The sequence below is a fragment of the Mixophyes fleayi genome, chromosome 12, assembly GCF_038048845.1.
Source record: "Mixophyes fleayi isolate aMixFle1 chromosome 12, aMixFle1.hap1, whole genome shotgun sequence".
Taxonomy (NCBI): Eukaryota; Metazoa; Chordata; class Amphibia; order Anura; family Limnodynastidae; genus Mixophyes; species Mixophyes fleayi.
This window is the reverse complement of record NC_134413.1, coordinates 987,727-1,014,973: the sequence shown is the minus strand read 5'-3', so window position 1 is coordinate 1,014,973 and position 27,247 is coordinate 987,727. Positions and strand designations below refer to the sequence as shown.

Sequence of the window (27,247 nt, the reverse complement as noted above, 5' to 3'; positions counted from 1 at the left end):
CCCGCCGGAAAACTCTCAGCTTGATACATTTACCCCCAGAGTCCATACTTCTCCAAAAGCCCTTTTTGTGCTGCCCATCTGCATCTTTCTACGTTCAGAAATGACCCCATGGCAAACCGGGCTGAGATGCCTCCAGTGGGGGCTAATGTACCTTCTGTCAGCTTTTATTTTTCTAACCTTTTTATTTCTGCACCCTAATGGGTTAGTTTCAATCTGATGTCTGAAAATGTTTCTCTCATATGTTAGTATCTACGAGGGTGGGGGGGATCACTGACCCCTTCTTTTTGGTCCAATTGGTGAAGGCACAGCAGTGGCTGGGGTAAGACAGGTCCGCCCTCTCCAGGTGAATGAAGGTGTTTAGAGGGGGCAGTTTCTTTAGGTACCAGGTGCTTTGGGCCTGTAGGTGCTTGAGGTTTCCCAGGCCCCTGGTGGGAAGGGAGGTGATCGCTGTCCTTGAGATGTCTCTGGAAAAACACAGAACCATGGTCACATTTTTAATCCGTAACATTCTTCCTGTGACTTCGGGACTGACTGAGCAAACCATGAATTACATGAAGGAGCCACAAAATCTAAATCCTCTTCTATCCTCTCCATGATCCACAGCACTTGTATACTTCCCGGATTACCCTCTCTCACCCGTCTCTCTGTGTCTAAAGCTAACAATCTAATCGCACATTAGCAACCGAGCCTATTATTATTATTGGTTTAAAATCAAATGTTTTCTCCTAAAAATCATTGTACTTAGACAGGAATAGACATATTTTACAAAAAACAATCTAATTTATTTCTGGAGTGACCTTTCCCTTTGATGTATAAATATTTCCTGTAATATCAGCGGACATGGCGATGTAAGTGGGAACGGAGGGCTCTGTACCCCAAAACGAACATTTTGCATCTGCTGAACATCTCAGGCACTTACAATGTGGTGGGGCCGCTGAGAACACCCAAAAACACATCCTGGTGGAGGCCGCCCAGACGATCGTTGTTGTGCAAGTCCCTGAGAAAGAGAGAGAAGAAAACGTTTCCATCTTGGAGCTGAAGACTGGCTGCGCGCTGGGAGAACAGGGTGTTACCTCTGGCTGTTGTCTCACTAACCTCGTTCAAACATATGGAGACATGTAGTTGTTTTCCAGCGGTTTATGCTAGTGATAGAGTCATGGGCCGTGAATACAGGTCATTGTGGTTTCTGGCAGAGTGCGAACTGGTGCAATAAAGGGAACCAGAATCTGCCAACTCCGCTGTGGTTAATGCGTGGAACGGTACAACACCAGTCCGGCATGGAAGAGGTTAATTGCTTTAGCGTGGGAAGAAGGAAGCCAGGAGCCTGGCAAGTGGATGCCTCAATCCTTTACTCTAACAAGCCACCTACACTCTGCTTCCTGCAACAATCCAAATCTTCTCAAGCTGAGAAAATAAAGCAGAGATTTTGGGGTCTTGTTGACACTAATATTATAAGTCCCAGTATAGTCGGCAGACGTGGATGTGGTTACTATGCAGAAAAGGTCTAATGACACATTTGTAAAGACTGTCGCACAGAATAAGTGTCAACACGGAAAGCTGGAAATCTACTGTACTATATATAAGTGACACCTCATAGCACTGTGCTTGTCCTGTGTCTGACCTGGTGCAGGACAAGTGACAGCGCTAGTTTATCATATGTGCTACGTACCAGGACCTACACACCTGGAAATTCTGCGTTACATGTGACCACTACTGAGCGCTTGGATTGCATACGGTTTCACTTCCAAACAGACTTTACAAATGCCCTCAATGTGCTATAATGCAGGTGGCAGCTCCATAACTTCCATCTTTGCCTCTGTGAATGAGACATACCTCCCAAATCCATCACCCCCTGGGACAAAGCTGTCCTGATTGGGATAGAGGGACATATCGGGACTGGTACTCCTAAACTGAGCCAGTTGGGGGGTATGCTACAGATATTGGGGGTAGAGGGGTACATGAAGAATGGAGAATAAAGAGATGGAGAGGACAGCGGTGGTTTTCGGTGACCTGTGTCTACATGAAGCCAGATGATGACAGAATTCTGTCCATGGCAACATGGTGACTGTTTGATGCAAGGAGGGGGCCTCCATCTAATTGTCATTGCCCCCCTCCCTCTAAACAGTAGAACCGCTTGGTTACACGTTTGGGAGATAATCACCCAATATTCTCGTGAGCCTGGAGGATAAAAATGTCTGTGCAGGGTCTGTAAGTTGGAATCTGATTGGATGACACAGCGCAGCTCAGAATACGAATCTATTGCACTATATGAGGACTGTGCCCTCATCGCTGATGGTACCGACTGTAAGTGGAGGACGGACCTCGGGCAAAGTGGGTTCTATATCGTCACCCACAAATCCTCCAATGGGATTGAAAGCAAGTCTGCTGTGTGTAAAAATATATCCCCCCCACAACCACACAAGTTCATCCCATAAATCTGAATAGGTGCCTGAAAACAATTACATGTTGATTTGGTAACTTTGTTTTTTAATTAAAACATTGTGTGAGTGAGATTCCTTTGTGTTCTACGGAAAATAAAAGTTTAATAGTGTTTCAGAGGGGATGTTAGTTGACTATGGCCGGAAAGTTTACGATTTGCATTAGTGTAAGTGAGACACGGGGGAGGGAGATGTAGAGTTGCAGATCGGGGATAATGTATAATACAGAGATCGGGGATAATGTATAATACTGCACAGCTCTATCTCAGGAATAAATACTGGTGTAAGGGTCTGGGTCCCACACTTAGGGGTTATTACTCTGGATTGCTGATGGAAGGGCGGAGGCTCAGTGTCTTACAGGGATATCCAATAACATTTTATATTCCTGCAGAGCGCGGTGGTTCTGTGGACTGTTCTGCAGGGAACTCATCATACACATTTTATGGAGGAATTAACCTGGCTGCAGCTATTGTAATAAGAGGGAGGGGGGATGATAGGGGAATGTCCAAATCCTGTGTTTACCATTGTTCTACATACTCAGCTAATGTGTTACAGGCCAGCAACAAGGAATCCAACAGCAATGTAGACCCCTGTGGGAGGCAGCTGCTACCGGGGCATTCTGTGACTTGTAGTTCCACAGCAGTTATCAAGCTACAAGCTGCCTGCCATTGTTCTACATACAATCTAAAAGCAATGTAGCCACTTGTGGGAGGCATCCTGGGACTTGTAGTTCTACACTTTGTAGAGGATTAGCAGTAATGGGACATATGCTTCTGATGATACTTCCTGAATATCGTTTCCACAGACCTCACCCTCATGAAAGTCTTTCTCTGCGCCTCCCTCCCTCGCCCTGTGTTTGTTTAGTGCTGTGGGGCGTGCATCAGTGGTCAGCGCAGGTATTAACGTGTGATAGAGGAGAACAAGCCATAATCCCGGTAATCTCCCCGGTACCGGCTTCTGCACACACAGATTACTTGTGTAAACACAGAGACTCTACCGGCACTGACATGAGCTCTGTTTATCTGCCCCGTGTGAGGACAGGCTCCAGGGTCTCTGATTACACTCAGCTTCTTTAGAAACTTCTATATAAAATCTGGCGAATAAGGGATCTGTTTATTATGGGGGAAAAAACCATCATGCAAATTGCAGCAATACGCCATCGTCATTAAATACCGCCACTGTTTACACTGTGACCCCCCCTCCTCCAGGGAGATTTCTTCCTACTTACCGGCAGCCTAGAGCAGGGAGGGCTGGTAAATTTTATCCCAGGGGGCTGGTTTGGGGCAAGACTCGGCTGCCTATTAGAAACATATTAAAGGAAAAAAATGCAGGTGGCTCAGTGACCCGGCCCAAGGTGACCCACTATGGGACTGGCCCCTGCCCCCCGGCCCAAGGTGACCCACTATGGGACTGGCCCCTGCCCCCCGGCCCAAGGTGACCCACTATGGGACTGGCCCCTGCCCCCCGGCCCAAGGTGACCCACTATGGGACTGGCCCCTGCCCCCCGGCCCAAGGTGACCCACTATGGGACTGGCCCCTGCCCCCCGGCCCAAGGTGACCCACTATGGGACTGGCCCCTGCCCCCCGGCCCAAGGTGACCCACTATGGGACTAGCCCCTGCCCCCCGGCCCAAGGTGACCCACTATGGGACTGGCCCCTGCCCCCCGGCCCAAGGTGACCCACTATGGGACTGGCCCCTGCCCCCCGGCCCAAGGTGACCCACTATGGGACTGGCCCCTGCCCCCCGGCCCAAGGTGACCCACTATGGGACTGGCCCCTGCCCCCCGGCCCAGGCTGGCCCGGGCCTAAAGCCCCTGTGAGGGATCCAGCAAAACTGGAGAGGTTTAGGCTGAATCCCATTGTGAAACATCAGTAACACCATCCTGAAATCTCTGATTCCTCTGGCGTTAACCCTTTGTGAAATAACAAACAGCGGTGAAAGAAACGCAGGTATTTTTTCATTTCAAACGCTTGTTAAATGGATCCCTCAGATTTGGCAAACACCCGGACACCATGGCCGAATGGGCTAATTTCTAGGCATTGGCCCTGTAACACCACCCAGCTTAGTGTGTGGACACCTGCACAGTACCACTTCTCCTGGCTATTTACACCAATTCCGGATGAGAGACAGATGCATTGAGCTATATGGAGAGTCGCCGCTACTCTGCGAGTAACGCAGTCTGTGCGGGAAGACAGAACATCATGTCAACCGTCCCTGATAAATCACCCATCATATCTGCAGAGGTGCAGATTGTTATTTTATAAGATATACTTATTGTATGATTAATCAGATATATAAGACTGCAGACTGATATCAGTACAATGTAAGACTATTGTGTACAAGCCTTGTTGTTACTAAACTAACAATTCTAAGTTTACAACGGTATCTGCACTTTTCCATGGAGAGCAATATCATCTATACGAGTGCCCTTCTCTCCTCCATAAATAACGTAACTATGGAGAATAATATGTACACAAGCTCTAAGTTATGAGTATAATTGCATTAATTATCATGGTTCCGATGTCATTGATCTCTGTTGTCATGGTCTCCCACGACGGCAGAGCACTTACTATTGTCACTATGAGATCTCCCTGTACAGCTATTACACTCCACCTTCCCTTCAGAAAAACACACTTTACAAATTTTCCAAAGTAACATAACACTTCTTTGGAAGGGTCAGTGAGACAAATCACAATTTAGGAAAACATCTATTTCCAGATGAAGCGGGAATCAAGATTTTTATGAAAATATCCATCAAGTAGAGAGTTGGAGAAACCTCTTATTGTGTTAAATCTGGGATATAAAGAAGCCACAGATGTCGGCTATAACTGCAGTTACATATAGATACTATTTATCTCATTCTTCTACGGGGAGCTCCTTACTCTGCACAGATTCCGCCATTGAATGAAGGTGATACTAATCCTGTTTGTTGTGTTGATATTTGGAACACTGGATATTCCCATAAATGCTAAAACACAAACTGCGCCAACTGCTGGCAACATTTGTCAAATGAATCGTACAAAACCTTCAGCAAGTCCAATAACTTCACGGATTTATATTGTTTTGCTGTGCCAAGGATTTGATAGAAAGGTCAATCTTTTTTCTGCAATTTCAGGACTATTTAAAAGACTGTTGTTGCACATTTGCCTTGTTTAGAGCAGATCTGCTGGGATCCTGCCCTATAAAGCTGTTTTCTGGCCCCCAGGTTTTCAGATCACTCCACAATCTGCTGGATGACATTCATTTGTAATAGCATTCAGACCACTAACACATTATTACAGAAATGCGTTTCTCTTGGTGTTTTACAGTTTAAAGCTTGAAACTTAAGGTGTTAAAGAACTTTCTGAAAATCCCAAACCTGGCTACTACCAATGTTACGTTACATTAAGCTAATGGCGGGTCCAAGGAGACCGTCCATCGTCTACAGGGAGTTTTGTTAGAAAGGGAACAAATTCTGTTACAGAGGCCGTGTGCACCGGATATATCAATCCTACTGCATCACCCGTCTCTGTGTGCGCTGCCGGTGTCTCTGTGTGCGTCTCAGTGTGCGCTGCCAACGTCTCTGTGCACGTCTCTGTGCGCTGCCGGCTTCTTTGTGCGCATCTCAGTGTACGTCTCTGTGTGCGCTGCCGGCGTCTCTGTGCAAGTCTCTGTGTGCGCTGCCGGCGTCTTTGTGCGCGTCTCAGTGTGCGTCTCTGTGTGCACTGCCGGCGTCTCTGTGCACGTCTCTGTGCACGTCTCTGTGTGCGTCACAGTGTGCGTCTCTGTGTGCGCTGCCGGCGTCTCTGTGCAAGTCTCTGTGTGCGCTGCTGGCGTCTCTGTGTGCGTCACTGTGTGCACTGCCGGCGTCTCTGTGTGCGTCTCAGTGTGCGTCTCTGTGTGCGCTGCCGGCGTCTCTGTGTGCGCTGTCGATGTCTCTGTGTGTGCTGCCGATGTCTCTGTGCATGTCTCAGTGTGCGTCTCTGTGTGAGCTGCCGGCTTCTCTGTGTGCGTTGCAGATGTCTCTGTGTGCGCTGCTGGCGTTTCTGTGCGCGGCTCTATGTTCCCTGCCGACGTCTCTGTGTGCGCTGCCGATGTCTCTGTGCGCGCTGCCGACGTCTCAGTGTGGGTCTCTGTGTGTGTAGCCAGCGTCTCTGTGCGCTGCCGGCATCTCTGAATGCGTCTCTGTGCGCGCTGCCGACGTTTCAGTGTGCGTCTCTGTGTGTGTAGCCAGCGTCTCTGTGCACGCCTCTATGTGCGCTGCCCACGTCTCTCTGTACGTCTCTGTGTGTGCTGCTGGCATCTCTGAATGCATCTCTGTGTGCGCTGCCAGTGTCTTTGTGTGTCTCTGTGCGCACTGCCGGCGTCCCTGCGTGCGCTGCTGGCGTCTGTGTGTGTGCGCTGCCGGCGTCCCTGCGCGCGCTGCTGGCGTCTGTGTGTGTGCGCTGCTGGCGTCTGTGTGTGTGCGCTGCCGGCGTCCCTGCGTGCGCTGCTGGCGTCTGTGTGTGTGCGCTGCCGGCGTCCCTGCGTGCGCTGCTGGCGTCTGTGTGTGTGCGCTGCCGGCGTCCCTGCGTGCGCTGCTGGCGTCTGTGTGTGTGCGCTGCCGGCGTCCCTGCGTGCGCTGCTGGCGTCTGTGTGTGTGCGCTGCTGGCGTCTGTGTGTGCGCTGCTGGATTATTAGCCATTTACTGAAGTCTCTAGAGATCCTTATACATTGTATTATTCCCTCTATGCATTGCAGAGACCGCACAGAACTCGGATCATTGTCTGCACTGAACCTGGGTACTTCTAATCTAGTGTTTTCTTATTGTATATATTTCTATTTATCACAGGAGCTGCTTCTAGATGGACAAAAATATCATTATGAAAAAAAAAGACTAAGAAAAGAAAAGTTCTGTCATGAAGGATGCGCTCTAAGCTTCACTCATTTCACATTACTTTATTAGATTCAATTAAAACGAAAATGATTTATGACTGAAATATTTTCACATTAGAAAGAATTGTATGAAAAGAAAAGAAAGTTTTGTGAAGTAATTTTTAAAGAAATTAGTGAACCTTCGAGCACGTTCCTTCGTCAGAGAACTTTTCTCTGTTTATCCTTTTTCATAATTCCCTCTATACATTGACAGATGTCTCCATGATGTAGTTGTCAGAATGTTGTTGTCAACAGTTAAATGCCCTGGGGATTAAGTAAGTGCACCCACTTACTGGGGCAGAACACTATATTGCAGAGCCCCATAGGAAAATTTATAGGGGGGCCTAACGATGTGGTCCAGATACACCACTTCAAGGCACCAGCTACAGGTGCGGTGTAAGTGCCGACTACTAGTGATGACGGCTGTGTATACAGACTGTCATTGTTTACTGCATTGCAATAGACTGGGACAGTTACGTTTAGTAAGCCATGACCACAACAGCATTATTTAGGGTGATCTAAGACTAGCTCAGCCCAAGAAGAGAGAGGTGGCTGACTCAGCAAGGTCCTCAGACTTGGAGTTCTGTTTGGTAATGTTGTTTGAGCGGTGTTGAAAAATTATGGAATTTGTGTGTGAGATTGTAATTCAACCTTTAGAACAAGAAGTTTACTGACTGTAAGCGGAGTATATTAAGACCAAAGAGGTTTCCGAGGGCAATGTATTGCTAGGATTGACTGTGTTTACAAAATCTGCATTTTAGACGAAAGCTTAAAAAGTCATTGTTGGAGGAGGGCATGAGAGGACCCTATTGCAGCAATAATGGGTTCCATGAGTGTCACATATTACATAAATAAGACCTGGTGGCAGTCATACACTGCATAGACTGTGGGCGATTTACTTACACAGCAGCCAAGTGGGTGCCGTTGAACGCAGAACCTTGCAGCTCGGTGAATCCGTTGTTGTAGAGTTTACTGAAGGGAGAGAGAGATGAAATCATTTGGAATGTCTATTTATTGTACATTAATTGTGCAGAATATGTCAAACATTAAACAGTTGGTTTAAGATTAAGATTTTTTTCTTCCCACAAGTTTAAAACCTTTATTGGTGCTGGCATTACTGCTTGCAGGAGATGGTGAATACTCCTAGTAGAGTTTATAGATCAACAGATTATTATTGATACAATGTCAGTACCAGTATGAATGTGAGGTGACACCATTGTCATTGTTGTTATATCAATGGGGGTCATATCAGAAGACTAATGGCTATGGCTGCAAGCACAGTAACGTGTCTTTTGCGGTTTGTGATAGAGATGGCAGACAATACTCCATCACACTTCTAATAGTGCCGCAGGGCACATAATGATTCACATATAAACATTTCACTGTCTGACTTCAACTTCCTGGAAGAGGTGAATGCCCCACGGTGCACTCATCTGGTAGGGGGCTACTTACAGCGTCAGGAAACCGTCCCCTAGTCCCTGGAAGGCGTAGGCTGGCACTGCGGCCATGTTCGGGTTATCGGCAATCTCCCTGCAGAAAGAGAAGACTATGGCTGTATTGCAGATCTGAACCTTAGTCGGACATTACGATGTTTAGGATACACTGACTGATTATTCCAATCGTTATATACATCACTGATCACTCTATAGTGAGATATTTATAGCGCCTCCAAGGTACAACATAGGCCAGATCTGGTCTTATACTGAGGGTGGCTTTATAAAGAGGGTAAGTGTGGCGTTATACTGCGAGGTCAGGTATGGCACTATGCGGCGAGGCTATGTGTGGCGTTATACTGCGAGGTCAGGTATGGCGCTATGCGGCGAGGCTATGTGTGGCGTTATACTGCGAGGTCAGGTATGGCGCTATGCGGCGAGGCTATGTGTGGCGTTATACTGCGAGGTCAGGTATGGCGCTATGCGGCGAGGCTATGTGTGGCGTTATACTGCGAGGTCAGGTATGGCGCTATGCGGCGAGGCTATGTGTGGCGTTATACTGCGAGGTCAGGTATGGCGCTATGCGGCGAGGCTATGTGTGGCGTTATACTGCGAGGTCAGGTATGGCGCTATGCGGCGAGGCTATGTGTGGCGTTATACTGCGAGGTCAGGTATGGCACTATGCGGCGAGGCTATGTGTGGCGTTATACTGCGAGGTCAGGTATGGCGCTATGCGGCGAGGCTATGTGTGGCGTTATACTGCGAGGTCAGGTATGGCACTATGCGGCGAGGCTATGTGTGGCGTTATACTGCGAGGTCAGGTATGGCACTATGCGGCGAGGCTATGTGTGGCGTTATACTGCGAGGTCAGGTATGGCGCTATGCGGCGAGGCTATGTGTGGCGTTATACTGCGAGGTCAGGTATGGCACTATGCGGCGAGGCTATGTGTGGCGTTATACTGCGAGGTCAGGTATGGCACTATGCGGCGAGGCTATGTGTGGCGTTATACTGCGAGGTCAGGTATGGCGCTATGCGGCGAGGCTATGTGTGGCGTTATACTGCGAGGTCAGGTATGGCGCTATGCGGCGAGGCTATGTGTGGCGTTATACTGCGAGGTCAGGTATGGCGCTATGCGGCGAGGCTATGTGTGGCGTTATACTGCGAGGTCAGGTATGGCGCTATGCGGCGAGGCTATGTGTGGCGTTATACTGCGAGGTCAGGTATGGCGCTATGCGGCGAGGCTATGTGTGGCGTTATACTGCGAGGTCAGGTATGGCGCTATGCGGCGAGGCTATGTGTGGCGTTATACTGCGAGGTCAGGTATGGCGCTATGCGGCGAGGCTATGTGTGGCGTTATACTGCGAGGTCAGGTATGGCGCTATGCGGCGAGGCTATGTGTGGCGTTATACTGCGAGGTCAGGTATGGCGCTATGCGGCGAGGCTATGTGTGGCGTTATACTGCGAGGTCAGGTATGGCACTATGCGGCGAGGCTATGTGTGGCGTTATACTGCGAGGTCAGGTATGGTGCTATGCGGCGAGGCTATGTGTGGCGTTATACTGCGAGGTCAGGTATGGCACTATGCGGCGAGGCTATGTGTGGCGTTATACTGCGAGGTCAGGTATGGCACTATGCGGCGAGGCTATGTGTGGCGTTATACTGCGAGGTCAGGTATGGCACTATGCGGCGAGGCTATGTGTGGCGTTATACTGCGAGGTCAGGTATGGCGCTATGCGGCGAGGCTATGTGTGGCGTTATACTGCGAGGTCAGGTATGGCACTATGCGGCGAGGCTATGTGTGGCGTTATACTGCGAGGTCAGGTATGGCGCTATGCGGCGAGGCTATGTGTGGCGTTATACTGCGAGGTCAGGTATGGCACTATGCGGCGAGGCTATGTGTGGCGTTATACTGCGAGGTCAGGTATGGCGCTATGCGGCGAGGCTATGTGTGGCGTTATACTGCGAGGTCAGGTATGGCGCTATGCGGCGAGGCTATGTGTGGCGTTATACTGCGAGGTCAGGTATGGCACTATGCGGCGAGGCTATGTGTGGCGTTATACTGCGAGGTCAGGTATGGCGCTATGCGGCGAGGCTATGTGTGGCGTTATACTGCGAGGTCAGGTATGGCGCTATGCGGCGAGGCTATGAGTGGCGTTATACTGCGAGGTCAGGTATGGCGCTATGCGGCGAGGCTATGTGTGGCGTTATACTGCGAGGTCAGGTATGGCGCTATGCGGCGAGGCTATGTGTGGCGTTATACTGCGAGGTCAGGTATGGCGCTATGCGGCGAGGCTATGTGTGGCGTTATACTGCGAGGTCAGGTATGGCATTATGCGGCGAGGCTATGTGTGGCGTTATACTGCGAGGTCAGGTATGGCGCTATGCGGCGAGGCTATGTGTGGCGTTATACTGCGAGGTCAGGTATGGCGCTATGCGGCGAGGCTATGTGTGGCGTTATACTGCGAGGTCAGGTATGGCGCTATGCGGCGAGGCTATGTGTGGCGTTATACTGCGAGGTCAGGTATGGCACTATGCGGCGAGGCTATGTGTGGCGTTATACTGCGAGGTCAGGTATGGCACTATGCGGCGAGGCTATGTGTGGCGTTATACTGCGAGGTCAGGTATGGCATTATGCGGCGAGGCTATGTGTGGCGTTATACTGCGAGGTCAGGTATGGCATTATGCGGCGAGGCTATGTGTGGCGTTATACTGCGAGGTCAGGTATGGCACTATGCGGCGAGGCTATGTGTGGCGTTATACTGCGAGGTCAGGTATGGCACTATGCGGCGAGGCTATGTGTGGCGTTATACTGCGAGGTCAGGTATGGCACTATGCGGCGAGGCTATGTGTGGCGTTATACTGCGAGGTCAGGTATGGCACTATGCGGCGAGGCTATGTGTGGCGTTATACTGCGAGGTCAGGTATGGCACTATGCGGCGAGGCTATGTGTGGCGTTATACTGCGAGGTCAGGTATGGCACTATGCGGCGAGGCTATGTGTGGCGTTATACTGCGAGGTCAGGTATGGCACTATGCGGCGAGGCTATGTGTGGCGTTATACTGCGAGGTCAGGTATGGCGCTATGCGGCGAGGCTATGTGTGGCGTTATACTGCGAGGTCAGGTATGGCACTATGCGGCGAGGCTATGTGTGGCGTTATACTGCGAGGTCAGGTATGGCGCTATGCGGCGAGGCTATGTGTGGCGTTATACTGCGAGGTCAGGTATGGCACTATGCGGCGAGGCTATGTGTGGCGTTATACTGCGAGGTCAGGTATGGCACTATGCGGCGAGGCTATGTGTGGCGTTATACTGCGAGGTCAGGTATGGCACTATGCGGCGAGGCTATGTGTGGCGTTATACTGCGAGGTCAGGTATGGCGCTATGCGGCGAGGCTATGTGTGGCGTTATACTGCGAGGTCAGGTATGGCACTATGCGGCGAGGCTATGTGTGGCGTTATACTGCGAGGTCAGGTATGGCACTATGCGGCGAGGCTATGTGTGGGGGTTATACTGCGAGGTCAGGTATGGCGCTATGCGGCGAGGCTATGTGTGGCGTTATACTGCGAGGTCAGGTATGGCACTATGCGGCGAGGCTATGTGTGGCGTTACGGGGCGAGCCATATAAATAAATGATAATAAATCTGCAGGTGAAACAACCTATCACAGTTACTGACCGTTATTGGCCTGGAGGAATTTTGCCCAGGAGACGGGGTCTTCTGGGGCCCAGAGAGGGCAGTATATGATTTGCTGTGAACTGGAGAACACGCATGTGATAAGTGGTTTTGTTCACATATTATTACTAATCCCATGTTGAGTCCTAAACCTGTAAAACTTCTTCATGTTCAGCGATAATAACTAATTTCATTACTCTGTGCAGCCCGCTCCAGATCCAGCAAGTCTCCCGAGGACTCCAATGCCCAGTACAGCGAACCTCTGTTCTACTGCCACCTGCTGGCGGTGTTATTCATGCCCTTCCCATCTGCAGCTTGGGGTAACACAGCTCCAAAATTTAGTTTTTTGGGGTCTATACAACCCCTTTAAGAGAATCATATCTCCCTTCTATTCCCAATTTGTAACACACTAGCCACAAAGTATCTAAAATGTATATGAGGGTAATAATGTCCAAAGGAGATGGATTTACTCACACAAAGACGGTAGTAGCCAAAGATTGGACTCGGCTTAAATCTGGAAAGATGGAGAGTCCGGTGTTTAAAATCACTCTGAAACAAGAAAATAAGATAAGCTACACATTTAATAGCAGCAAAATGATCTACTTTCACGCAGGATAAAAAAATAATTTAGGGACGGGGGGCTCCATAAAATATATTGTTTTGCTCTTCTTAAATGTTGCATTTGATAACGTACTTTCCCCTGTAAGTGGCCAGAAAATAACGGCAGAGGGAGATGTAACAGTCTCTTGATGTTGTGCGGAGAATTGTTTAAATCCTTTTGTTGCCCTCTGTTTAATGCAGAGAGACAGGAATGGACCTGGCGTTGTACTCACAGGTAACACAGCATCGGGAGGTCCTCAAACGCTGCCGCTTCTATAACGCTCAGACTCATAAGACTTCGGATTTCTCTGAAACAGGAAAAATAAAAGAATTTGTTTCCTGTCCTTTTGATTCAGACAATTTATAATATATCAGTGGATGGCTGAACACTTAGGATCTGACTGTAAAGGTTGCTGCTCTTTTGTTCCTATCAGGGAACAAAAGGCCAGAAATATAAGAGAGACGCCGGTATCACCATCCACACCAGACAGACGTTCAGCCTCTTACCCTGTCTGTGTGGTATAAATATCAAAGCTCTTCCCATTCCCCAAGTCTGAGTAATAATTAGTTGTTTGCAAAAATAATACACATAAATCCAAGGGAAAACAATATTTTTATATATTTTTTTCAATCTGTCAAAGAATAATTTACAGCTAATATTCAGAGGAATAAGATCAAACAAAATAAAACAACAATTTATACAAAAATCATCACAGTGTCCCTTCACGATCACACTCTGCGCCCCCTTCATCCACACACTCTGCCCCTTCTTCATCCACACACTCTGCCCCTTCTTCATCCACACACTCTGCGCCCTCCTTCATCAACACACTCTGTGCCCTCCTTCATCCACACACTCTGCGCCCCCTTCATCCACACACTCTGCCCCTTCTTCATCCACACACTCTGCGCCCCCCTTCATCCAAACACTCTGCCCCTTCTTCATCCACACACTCTGCCCCTTCTTCATCCACACACTCTGCGCCCCCTTCACCAACACACTCTGCCCCTTCTTCATCCACACACTCTGCGCCCCCTTCACCAACACACTCTGCCCCTTCTTCATCCACACACTCTGCGCCCCCTTCACCAACACACTCTGCCCCTTCTTCATCCACACACTCTGCGCCCCCCTTCATCCAAACACTCTGCCCCTTCTTCATCCACACACTCTGCGCCCCCTTCACCAACACACTCTGCCCCTTCTTCATCCACACACTCTGCGCCCCCCTTCATCCAAACACTCTGCCCCTTCTTCATCCACACACTCTGTGCCCCCCTTCATCCAAACACTCTGCCCCTTCTTCATCCACACACTCTGCGCCCCCTTCACCAACACACTCTGCGCCCTCCTTCATTCACACACTCTGCGCCCTCCTTCATCCACACACTCTGCGCCCTCCTTCATTCACACACTCTGCGCCCCCTGCATCCACACACTCTGCGCCCCCTTCATCCACACACTCTGCCCCTTCTTCATCCACACACTCTGCCCCTTCTTCATCCACACACTCTGCGCCCCCTTCACCAACACACTCTGCGCCCTCCTTCATCCACACACTCTGCGCCCTCCTTCATCCACACACTCTGCGCCCTCCTTCATTCACACACTCTGCGCCCCCTGCATCCACACACTCTGCGCCCCCTTCATCCACACACTCTGCCCCTTCTTCATCCACACACTCTGCCCCTTCTTCATCCACACACTCTGCGCCCCCTTCACCAACACACTCTGCGCCCTCCTTCATTCACACACTCTGCGCCCTCCTTCATCCACACACTCTGCGCCCTCCTTCATTCACACACTCTGCGCCCTCCTTCATCCACACACTCTGCGCCCTCCTTCATTCACACACTCTGCGCCCCCTGCATCCACACACTCTGCGCCCCCTTCATCCACACACTCTGCCCCTTCTTCATCCACACACTCTGCGCCTTCTTCATCCACACACTCTGCGCCCTTCTTCATCCACACACTCTGCGCCCCCTGCATCCACACACTCTGCGCCCCCTTCATCCACACACTCTGCCCCTTCTTCATCCACACACTCTGCGCCTTCTTCATCCACACACTCTGCGCCTTCTTCATCCACACACTCTGCCCCTTCTTCATCCACACACTCTATGCCCTCCTTCATGCACACACTCTGTGCCCTCCTTAATCCACACACTCTGCGCCCCCTTCATACACACATTCTGCCCCCTCTTCATCCACACACTCTGCCCCCTCTTCATCCACACACTCTGCCCCCTCTTCATCCACACACTCTGCGCCCCCTTCACCAACACACTCTGCGCCCTCTTCATCCACACACTCTGCGCCCTCCTTCATTCACACACTCTGTGCCCTCCTTCATCCACACACTCTGCCCCGTCTTCATCCACACACTCTGCGCCCTCCTTCACTAACACACTCTGCGCCCTCCTTCATTCACACACTCTGCACCCCCCTTCACTAACACACTCTGCGCCCCCCTTCATCCACACACTCTGCGCCCCCCTTCATCCACACACTCTGCCCCGTCTTCATCCACACACTCTGCGCCCTCCTTCACTAACACACTCTGCCCCTTCTTCATCCACACACTCTGCATCCCCCTTCACTAACACACTCTGCACCCCCCTTCACTAACACACTCTGCGCCCCCCTTCATCCACACACTCTGCGCCTTCTTCATCCACACACTCTGCCCCCTCTTCATCCACACACTCTGCCCCCTCTTCATCCACACACTCTGCGCCTTCTTCATCCACACACTCTGCCCCCTACTTCATCCACACACTCTGCGCCCCCCTTCATCCACACACTCTGCCCCCTCTTCATCCACACACTCTGCCCCCTCTTCATCCACACACTCTGCCCCCTCTTCATCCACACACTCTGCCCCCTCCTTCACCAACACACTCTGCGCCCTCCTTCATCCACAGACTCTGCGCCCCCCTTCATCCACACACTCTGCCCCCTCTTCATCCACACACTCTGCCCCTTCTTCATCCACACACTCTGCCCCCTCTTCATCCACACACTCTGCCCCTCCTTCATCCACACACTCTGCCCCTTCTTCATCCACACACTCTGCCCCCTACTTCATCCACACACTCTGCCCCCTCTTCATCCACACACTCTGCCCCTCCTTCATCCACACACTCTGCCCCTTCTTCATCCACACACTCTGCCCCCTACTTCATCCACACACTCTGCCCCCTACTTCATCCACACACTCTGCCCCCTCTTCATCCACACACTCTGCCCCTTCTTCATCCACACACTCTGCCCCCTCTTCATCCACACACTCTGCCCCTTCTTCATCCACACACTCTGCCCCCTCTTCATCCACACACTCTGCCCCTTCTTCATCCACACACTATGCCCCCTCTTTATCCACACACTCTGCGCCCTCCTTCATGCACACACTCTGTGCCCTCCTTCATCCACACACTCTGTGCCCTCTTCATCCACACACTCTGCCCCCTCTTCATCCACACACTCTGCGCCCTCCTTCACCAACACACTCGGCGCCCTCCTTCATCCACACACTCTGCGCCCCCCTTCATCCACACACCCCTCCATTTCTTTACTGACCATACTTGGCCTTCTTTCTTCTGTCTTCTTACCAATCCGGTGGCGTTTCGGACTAAATATGTTGGGCGTAATGACGTCACGCCTGACATTCAGCAAGGAGGGAGGAGGCTGACATCACTGAGAGTGCAGCTTATCCAGTCACTAGCAACCAGTGACATCACTGAGAGTGCAGCTTATCCAGTCACTAGCAACCAGTGACATCACTGAGAGTGCAGCTTATCCAGTCACTAGCAACCAGTGACATCACTGAGAGTGCAGCTTATCCAGTCACTAGCAACCAGTGACATGACTGAGAATGCAGCCTATCCAGTCACTAGGAGCCAGTGACATCACTGAGAATGCAGCCTATCCAGTCACTAGGAGCCAGTGACATCACTGAGAATGCAGCCTATCCAGTCACTAGGAAAAAGTGACATCACTGAGAATGCAGCCTATCCAGTCACTAGGAACCAGTGACATCACTGACAATGCAGCCTATCCAGTCACTAGGAACCAGTGACATCACTGACAATGCAGCCTATCTAGTCACTAGCAATCAGTGATATCACTTGTATGGCTGAATATTGGTTCCATTGACACAATGCTGTCTCCTTTGTGTGTAGGTGATGGGTGCACTTTAAAAGGTTCTCCAAATATGTATTTGCTTAAACTCCCCTCACTACAGATTTACTAACCTTACACGACAATGGGTTAATGACCCCCATGCGCCCCACATAACTTAGTCCATATGTGCACTGATCAAAGTGACGGTATCTTCATCAACTGTAATTCCTATCAGCATGATGTCACCGGGCGTAACACATAACAGAATTTGGCTGATCCCCTGCTCAGTCAGGTTGGATGCACAACACAGCTCATGACGATTCTGGAGACATCTGCCTCAACTTACACCAAGTACAGGACGGAATCTCATGTCTGTCTGATAACAGTCTCTCCAGGAGAGGGACCCCGGGATCTAGAGCCCGGCTGATAACACTGCACAACTGTAACATTCAGTCTGTTTATTTCATCCTTATCTCCATGGACCAATCAATGCTCAGACGCCAACAATTTACAGTAATATCCAATCTGCATCTCAGCATGTTACATGGAGCTCAGGGCACTGATCCTGGGTACATTACAATTATACCTCTTCATTAAATAACAATTCATCAATACAGAAGATAGGAGAAATATGGGAAATACATCCAATATGCGGAATAAAAAGAATTCTAATTTAACGATTGTCGGTGATGAAATATTAGAACAAACACTTTCAGGGACATAACTGGGACTGTGCCTGGAGCGTGAGGATGTTTGGTAACTCTGCTGCCAATCATGATAATAAATATTAGTAAATATATATATATATATAAAGGTTCCCTGTTTGTGTCCCACACCTCCATTTTCCATGAGCTGCACTAATCTCCATATACGAACAACCTTAAATCATCGTCATCATTTATTTATATAGCGCCACTTATTCCGCAGCACCGTACAGAAAACTCACTCACATCAGTCCCTGCCCCATTGGAGCTTACAGTCTAAATTCCCCAACACACACACACACACACACAGACAGGGTCAATTAGACTAGGGTCAATTTTTTGTTGATAGCAGCCAATTAACCTACTAGTATGTTTTTGGAGTATGGGAGGAAACTGGAGCACCTGGAGGAAACCCACGCAAACACAGGGAGAACATACAAACTCCACACAGATAAGGCCAAGGTCGGGAATTGAACTCATGACCCCAGCACTGTGAGGCAGAAGTGCTAACCACTTTGCCACCGTGCTGCCCACCAATCTACTGTATAGATGCATCTGGAGGAAGCTTCGTACATAGAGCCGTGTGCACCGTATATGTGTAAGAGAGCTCTGCACCGGGCTGGAGAACTCTCAAATCAGAGGCGCTGTGTGAACGGAGGCGGCTGGAATGGGGCAGGTGACGGGTCCTCTTTAGTGATTTATTCTTAATGACTGGACATTTGTTGATCCTGAGTGTACTCAGATCCCATTACAGTTGTTTTTTTCCAACACTAATTGTAACATAGAAATCCAGTCCAAGAGATGAGTGAGGAGATCATTGTCCAATCTGGCCACACACGGGTCCCTTTAAGCATCGATGGAGCCTGTTAGAGAACCTATTTCCCGGTGTGTACAGTTGTAGAGTCCCAGGATGATGTGACTAGTGGACACACTCTGCGACATTGGGCCAATTACCCAACATCTGGGGGAGGGGGGTAATGATTATTTAGTCAAGGTGGTCTGAAGAGGGATTTTCTTTGCTCTTTCAAACAACCTTTGTAAACTGTAAACTAAGATTTCTAAGATTGTAGGCTGTGAGCAGGGCCCTCTGTCTGTCTGCAATCCCCAGTATCGTTTTGTTACTGTTTGTTCCCAATTGTAAAGCGATATATAAATAAATGTTGTTGAATATCCAATATGACTGCACCGTCATGGTGTCTGTTCTACTACTATTATTGGATCCAAGGTTGTTCTAGTCCTGCTGACTGTATACTATACACACATATAATAATAGACGCTCACCCCCTAGTGAAACACATCTGGGGCCTGATTCATTAAGGAACATAAATGCCGATACGCCTTATTGCGCGTAAAATCTCTCTGCACCAGCCCAGAAATGAACCACACACCAGAGAACGCAACAAGTTATGTGATTTTAGGTCGTATCACTTGCTTGAGCTACAGGTCAGGTGTAAGTGCCGATTACTAGTGATGACGGCTGTGTATACAGCTAGAACATGTTTTACCAATCAGGAACAATCATCATCATCATCAGCAGCTATTTATATAGCGCTACTACTTCCGCAGCGCTGTATAGAGAACTCACTCACATCAGTGAACAACTGTAAAAATGCATTTTATGTACAGTAGACATTAAGAACATCCTAATATGTTTTATTGAAAATATCCCCCCTTCTTTTTTATTTTTAATGTTTTGTCATTAATAAAGTGACATTAATCGCATTTTTTATTTCTGCATGTACTTTTGTGACTTTATATTTCACATATGTATTGGACGTACCCTGCAGTGTATTGTCTGTTAGAGCAGAGTGGACCTAGACCTATATTCAACAAGAGACGTTTCTTTAGATCCCCTAAAGAAACCAAACGCAATTTACGTTTGTTTTGCATGTCTTAATGAATCAGGCCCCTAATGAGTATCTCTTTAACACATCTCTATTATCCTACACAAAGAGTAAAAGTCACCAAACATGGCTGCTCCTTGCAGAATTTACAATATTAGACTATTGACACATTGAAAAGGATGGTTCTGGGAAGTGGTACTGTCACCTCCGGTGGATCTGATTTACGATGCGCACTACAAATAGCACACACCAAGGTACACGCCTACTCTCTGCGCTTGGATGATAGAAGTGCGCCTAGTTGTACAGAGAGGTAGAAAATCTAAAGGGTCGCGGTGTGCAAGAGTGTAAACGTTACATCCAACACTGTATTACTCTCCTCCCCCCAGCCTATCAGCAGTGTATAGCTGATATAACCCATGGAGCTTGCACTCATATGTCCAGGCAGACAAGCTCTCCATACAGCGACCATCTCTATAGAAGAATCCAAGAATCCACTATTGCTGCCAGATTTTCCGCAGGTTCTTCCAAGCTGGAAGCTGAGAAGTGTCAGAAACTTCTGGTTTTCTATAATTGCCCCACAAGCCGCCAGGTTAGTGTCTGATAAACAGAACCCGTCTGCCGCAGATTTATTTTCATCTTCTTCTCTTACACAAAGTTTTCACAGCCCAGCAGCTTGGAATAACATAGTCAAGCAATTAGGTAAAATATCTCAGAGTGCGCTGAGCTTCTAACAGCGTTCCCTGCAGACAGGTCTGTGTGTGAAGAGTGTAAAGGAGACAGAGTGTGTAAGGGAGGTTCAGGCATCTGGGGCTGATGGCCGCAAAGTGGGAATAAATACGTCCTCACCAGCAGCATATGCGCCTGGTTTACTTCAATCATCATAATCAGTGAGTGTTTACACCTGCCCTATAGCAGATACACCTCCTGGCAGTGTTCCTGCAGACCTGCTTGACCTGTAATTGTGTAAAAACACCTTTACTGTCCTCCGTCAACATTAGAACGCTCTTCCCTCCCCTGTCTCGCCTCTACAGCCGCAGACGGGCGTACGTGCCAGTAAATTTGTATGGGCGCATATGAGTATGCCCACTTTCTGGGCATGCACAGAGCGATTTCACATAAAATACACTACACCAACCAAGTAGTGAGTAATTGTCTGAATTTCCTCTAAGCAATTATCACCAAGAGCAGCGGTGGAACAGTGCCGTATACCATAGAAACATTTTGAAGCAGGTGATGTCACTGTATCATCCTTGGTCTCCGGCTCTGCACAAGCGCTACTCAAAAGTTGCCATCTTGTTGGGTGCAAGTGCCTCTTGGGGAGCGGGGACATTTCTGGGCCCCCCTTACCGGACCCTGTAGAGCAGCGTTGCCTGCAATTACAACAGTTCAGCCACAGCTCATACCCTATAAGTGCAAGGTAAGTTTTCTCATACTGTGAGCAATTGTTTATAGGAGCGACCGAGTTACAGGGAATTGTCCACAAAACGTACTGTACATGTTTATTGTTTCTAGAAACACAACATGAATAAAAACTGGTGTACTCTGCTTGTGCACAACCTGCGCATGGATTTTGAGTTGTGTGTGTGGGGTGTTCATGTGTAAGTTCCAAACAGTAAAGGTGCAAATCAACCACCCCCATAGATATGCGTCCAATTTTGACTCGCATTTATCTTTAAGCTATGCCTTTTAGGAAGTCTCTCTTTGTACATACCACAGGCTTAGTGCAAGTTTCTGAAATGATGATGACGATGACAGCCACAATGTACACCCAATGTATCTATACATTTAATGGAGACACTTATTCATTAGTAGAGAGGTAAATGTTTATTTTTGTAGGGAAGCAGTAATTCCGAGCATTCCGCTGTGCTTATAGCATTCCAGGGTACATATAACATGTATGTGTAACATTGTTGTGTGAAGCTCCATTCAGATGGACATTAACAACGCAATCACATCTTGTTCTCCTCCACAATGACTAAACTGAAAGAGCGTTTGTCTGGGTTGATGGGTACTTGGCATCCAGGAAATGGAGCGCACAAAGCCTCCGTCTCCCACACAAGAGCCCTCGAGAGGCTCGTGTGCTGAGCGCCGGAACAACAAGACGTCTCCTGTGATAAACAGATGAGGGTTGTTTAATTGAGAAAGAAGAACCAGATGGGGAGGCTGCCTTGTGGTCTGAGCAGATCTGTCTCAGGTGCGTCTTGTTCTGTTCCCTTCCTGACGTAATATTACTGGACATGGTCCTCTAGGCAGAAAACATACAAGTTTGTGGCAGCAATTACAAATACTAAATTGTTAATGAGATACATGTCCATTTCATCCGCAATGTTCTGCTCATGTGTCACAGTAGTCTGCAAGTTATGATACAGACCTGGTGGACTACAGATGATGTACCCTGTGTCTCTTGGATCACCATCCAAGGGTTTTCCCAGGATAGGGTGGTGCCACCTCTGGGCCAGGTTCCGTGGTCACCTGGGCGTCCAAAGGGCTTTATACTCTGCATAAACGCAGGATGGTTATGCTGACATGAGGGAATACGATTTCACTCTCTACATTACTCCATTCTTTCACTCCCTGATTTGGATCTGAAGTTTAGAGGGTTTGAATGTGTAACTGGTGTGTCCCTGGCTGAGAGTCCTCTGCAAACATAGTAAGCGCATCTCTAGGGTCAGATTAGACTCCATGGGGTAAATGTATTAAGCTGCGGGTTTCCGTCGGGTTTGAAAAGTGGAGATGTTGCCTATAGCAACCAATCAGATTCTAGCTGTCATTTTGTAGACTGTACTAAATAAATGATAACTGGAATCTGATTGGCTGCTGAAGGCAACATATCCACTTTTTCAAACCCAATGGAAACTCGCAGCTTGATACATATCCCCCCAGGTGTCAGTTGAGTGGCACAATAAGGGACTGCAACCTCTTAGATACTTTGATTATTTCTAAACTGTTCAATAAATCAGAAACCAGTTTAGATAAGCAGAAAATCTCTGTATGGACGATCTTCACTGAGTAACCAGCGTGCTGCGGCAGTACCGGAACAATCCCGCATCACCCCGGAACTATTCCCACGGATAACTATTACCACAGCTGTGGGCTCTGTGTTAGGGGGTGGGGGTTATAGACACCAGGCCCCCCATCCCTTCCCCTGCTACAGTAGGTTCTGCTCTGTCTCACCAGTCATCTCCAACTGAATCAGCAACTGTCTTTTCTAAGAACACATTTCTGATACCTTATAGTTATTGGGACCACTCGCTCCTGGGCCTGGTTTAGAATCAGATTTAAGTCTGCACTAACATTTGTACACCTGTATTTTGAGTGAGACGCATCGTATGATACGTAAACCTTAAACACAGCGCATCAATGCGTGCTGGCACATAGTTTGCGCCTGTCTTATGTAGGCGCATAATTTATTTACCTGCTGTAAAGACATTAGCTAAAATACTTCTACGCGCTCTTACTGTGCTCTACTGCATGTGACCGCCCCCGATCTACGCGGACGTACCTGTCAAAGTTGTGAAGTTGCTGCTACTCTCTCTGTGTTTGAAGGTGTTTATTCACTGTGATTACTATTGTGATTACTATTACCTTAATAGATGCAGGGGTGTAACTAGACATATGTGTGGCTCATAGCAAACATTTTTAAGGACCCCATGTGCATAAAGCAAAACATTTCTCACCTCCACTGGCTTACTGAAGCTCCCTCTACTGATCAGTCCATGGCTGGGATTATAGTAACCAATAGGAAGCAGCCTACATCGTAACCAATCACAGGCTTTCTTTTGCTAAGGAGAGCGGACACTAGAAAAATTGTCTGCAGCTGTACTGCTGCTGCATAGGGCTCCGACACCAATGCCACCCCTCACTACCACGCTAGTCCTGCCCCTGAATAGATGTAAATACTAAATAATTAATGGGGATTAGAGAGGCTTGTACTCTTGAGAAGAGTATATATACACTCTGAGAGGAAAAAGGGGAGGAGGGATTGTTTGCAAATTCACACAATTAAGAGCTTCTGGATACTGCTTCTGACAAGTATCATACATAATTTATTTAAACCACAAAGCAGCAGAAAATTCAGTGATTTGCAAATCATCTTTATAGTGGGGAGTATAACTTCACACATAAGTAGGTGGTACTCCTTTAACCAGCCCAATCAGGGTCATGTCACTGAATAAAGATAAATCCCGATATACAATAATCCACACTTGTGCCCAGAAAGAAAAATTTACTGTTGAATGGCAGACGTTACCAGAAATGGGTGTTAGATGTGGGATGCCAACTGGTAATGACACATAATACAGCATAACACGGCTCAGAGATGGCGTCACTTACATTTGGTTGATCTCGCGGAGTCCTTGAAATGCTCCGGCTTCCAGCTTCCGAAGCTCCGTGTCTAATGTTATGAATCTGTAGAGAACAGAAGAGTCAGAGCATTACTATTTATGAGTATATAGATATATGTAGCCATACAGTCCATTATCAATATTCGTGATATAGGACATTTTTATTTGTCTATAAAATCTGACACACATGAAATAAGAAATGTGAGTGTGGTGCAGCTGCTCTGGAATTATTTCCTGTCCGTTAGCCATGTAAATCTTGGCACATATGAAACATACAAGCTGCAGGTACACACGCATGCTAAATGTGTGCATAGAAAATGGTGTAGGTATGCAGCAGGTGTGTGAACGACCCTCGCCTGCTCTCCAGACTCGATGTATACAGTATATCTATGGACGCACATATATTAACGCCTGCTATATATTACTGTGAGATGGCATCTCTGCTTTTGAGTATATATATATATATATGCTTGAACTGAACAGAAACGACAAATAAGAAATCTGATAAATGAAGTACTATTGGCAGAAAGGGTCAATAAGCAATCAGCCAATTAAATGGTGCTGCTGGCGTCATTATTAGTTTGCAGCATCAGCAGAATATATGCCTCTTACAAAATGCATCTGGGAATGCATCCAAGTCTGTCCACTGAATCTGCGCTGAGGCTTCTGTGTAACGTACGAGACTGATAGATCTGAAATATTGGAGAACAGGAGGTGGGGGTGCAGAAAGGATTTTGTAGATTACACACCACGCAGCTGCCCTTCAGACAGCCAGATACAGTCAAGAGCTTTTGGAGAGAGAAAACTTATTAATTTAAAGGAGAACTCCGTGACCGAGGGCCACAGCTGCTCAAGCACGTAAATGATCATGTGACTATAGTCTCCTCCTTATGAAACTTCCCTGACATTGATCCCCTCCCCCCTCCCACAAGGGGCAGCCTCCAGAAGCCCCATGTAAATAATCCTCCCCTAAGAAAAAATAATGAGACCTAGAAACTGAATGAAACTGCTTCTTCATGTGGGCATGATACTCCTGGAGGGTGTGTGAAAAAACTTGGATATCACCTATGTAAACAATAACAAAATTGTCCTTAAAGGCTCTAAACACAAGATTGACAAAGTGTGAAAAGTAGTTGTGCTGCATACACCAGACAGCATCATAGATATTCGGAATGCTCATAATGGGTCTTGGAGGCAGTTTTCAACACTCTCCCCCTTCTAAATCTGGACAAGGGGGAGATCCAACTTAGTTTAGACATTTGTGGATCATGGAGCCTAATTTGACTTGGAGGTGCCACCAGACTCTGGGGAAAAAAGTACTGGAAGTAGTTTGGGCGGGAGTAATTCCAGGGGTGTGGAGTAATTCAGAGCTCACACTAGTAATAGGGCATAGTGAGCAGGTCACCCCGCACTTTGATTTACGACACTATTCTATTTTGTCTAAAGCTAGTTTATTATATATGGAAAAATTAAATGTAACATTGCCCCTATCTATATGATTTCATGTGTTGTGAGAGCTCCATCTTGCTGGATGTATCAGAGAGCCCCTCGTACAAATCATTACTTTCCACACGTCACAATCTGGGATGATCGATTATCATAGAACAAGCTGATCCGGGAAATACAGGTATATTCTCATATTTCCAGTTCATAACAGATGATTTAAATGAAAGGCAAATTGTTCATAAATAATGTTTTCTGCGATTGTGTTAACTCCGACCCAGAGGAATCATCCGGTGACTTAACCCTTTCCTGATCCCATTCCACAACTTTATTACGTCATGGTTCAACCAAGAATCCTTGTTTAACTGGTTTGTGTCGTCCTGGTAAAAATTTCTTTGGGTAGCAGAGTGATATTTATATATTTTATTTAACTGTATTATGAAGTAAGAGGGGTGCAGCCGGCTGGTCAGTGTAAAGTAAGTCGGAGGGTGGGCAGAAAGCAGTAAGTCCGGGGAGTGGGCCGTAAGTCAGAAGTGGGCAGTAAGTTCGGGGAGTGGGCCGTAAGTCAGAAGTGGGCAGTAAGTTCGAGGAGTGGGCCGTAAGTCAGAAGTGGGCAGTAAGTTCGGGGAGTGGGCCGTAAGTCAGAAGTGGGCAGTAAGTTCGGGGAGTGGGCCGTAAGTCAGAAGTGGGCAGTAAGTTCGGGGAGTGGGCCGTAAGTCAGAAGTGGGCAGTAAGTTCGGGGAGTGGGCCGTAAGTCAGAAGTGGGCAGTAAGTTCGGGGAGTGGGCCGTAAGTCAGAAGTGGGCAGTAAGTTCGGGGAGTGGGCCGTAAGTCAGAAGTGGGCAGTAAGTTCGGGGAGTGGGCCGTAAGTCAGAAGTGGGCAGTAAGTTCGGGGAGTGGGCCGTAAGTCAGAAGTGGGCAGTAAGTTCGGGGAGTGGGCCGTAAGTCAGAAGTGGGCAGTAAACAAATCTACCAGAATAGATGGTGAAATCACAGGGTGTCATGGGCCCAGACTGCTTATAGTTTCTCGGATACCCCTGCCCAGGGTGTGTTAGTCACATAATAATATCCTGTAACATTTACTTACATCCGGGAGATATTGGAAACATTTGAAAATGCTCCTCTGGGAATCACTGGGATCCTGGTCTCCACGAGTCGCCTGCAAAACACAGCAATACATTAATTACTACTGTTCAGGTCTCTCGCTGGGTGGGTGTGTTGCTGTCTTTGTGTGTTACTATTGGACTCCCCTTCTCGGAGGACCTGTCTGAGCTCTGTATGTCAGGATCTGTGTACAAACGTTCACTGTATAACTTATACTGTATATACTCGAGTATAAGCCTACTTTTTCAGCACATTTTTGATGCTGGAAAAAGCCCCCCTCGGCTTATACTCGAGTGAGTGCCTGTTCTCCGGTCCCTCAGCTCTTATCTTCCGCAGTGGAAGTTAAGGGCTGAAGAAAATCCCTCCCTCCCTACCAGGCACAGAGGATAGTAAACACAGGGGGACATATCCAGAGCTCCTCGTCAATGAGAAAGAGATGCAAGATGTGTGTACTGTCCTAAAGACAGTCTAGTAGGATAAGGGGGCGCAGTATACCTGGGGTGAGCAGTTTATCTAGTAATTATTAATAACAAACATATCCTCTCCAATATTTTCCAAATTGTGGCATCTGCTATCCCATGTGAACGCTATATACACTATATATGCACAATATATACACCTTACTAATATGGTTGCTGATTTTTTGGT

At 48.0% G+C, this 27,247-nt stretch overlaps 1 protein-coding gene across 1 annotated transcript in view; it reads right to left on the bottom strand.

The window, feature by feature from the left end:
- TSHR (thyroid stimulating hormone receptor) overlaps positions 1-26,664 on the bottom strand; it is a 30,742-nt gene extending 4,078 nt beyond the window's left edge. The window contains exons 1-8 of the mRNA XM_075193545.1: positions 26,583-26,664; positions 24,043-24,117; positions 13,270-13,344; positions 12,911-12,985; positions 8,785-8,862; positions 8,236-8,304; positions 920-997; positions 276-464 (exon numbers count right to left, since the gene is read on the bottom strand). Coding sequence (XP_075049646.1) covers positions 276-464; positions 920-997; positions 8,236-8,304; positions 8,785-8,862; positions 12,911-12,985; positions 13,270-13,328 — 548 coding nt within the window. The 5' untranslated portion in view covers positions 13,329-13,344; positions 24,043-24,117; positions 26,583-26,664. The remainder of the gene's footprint in view (positions 1-275; positions 465-919; positions 998-8,235; positions 8,305-8,784; positions 8,863-12,910; positions 12,986-13,269; positions 13,345-24,042; positions 24,118-26,582) is intronic.
- Positions 26,665-27,247: the final 583 nt, after the last annotated feature.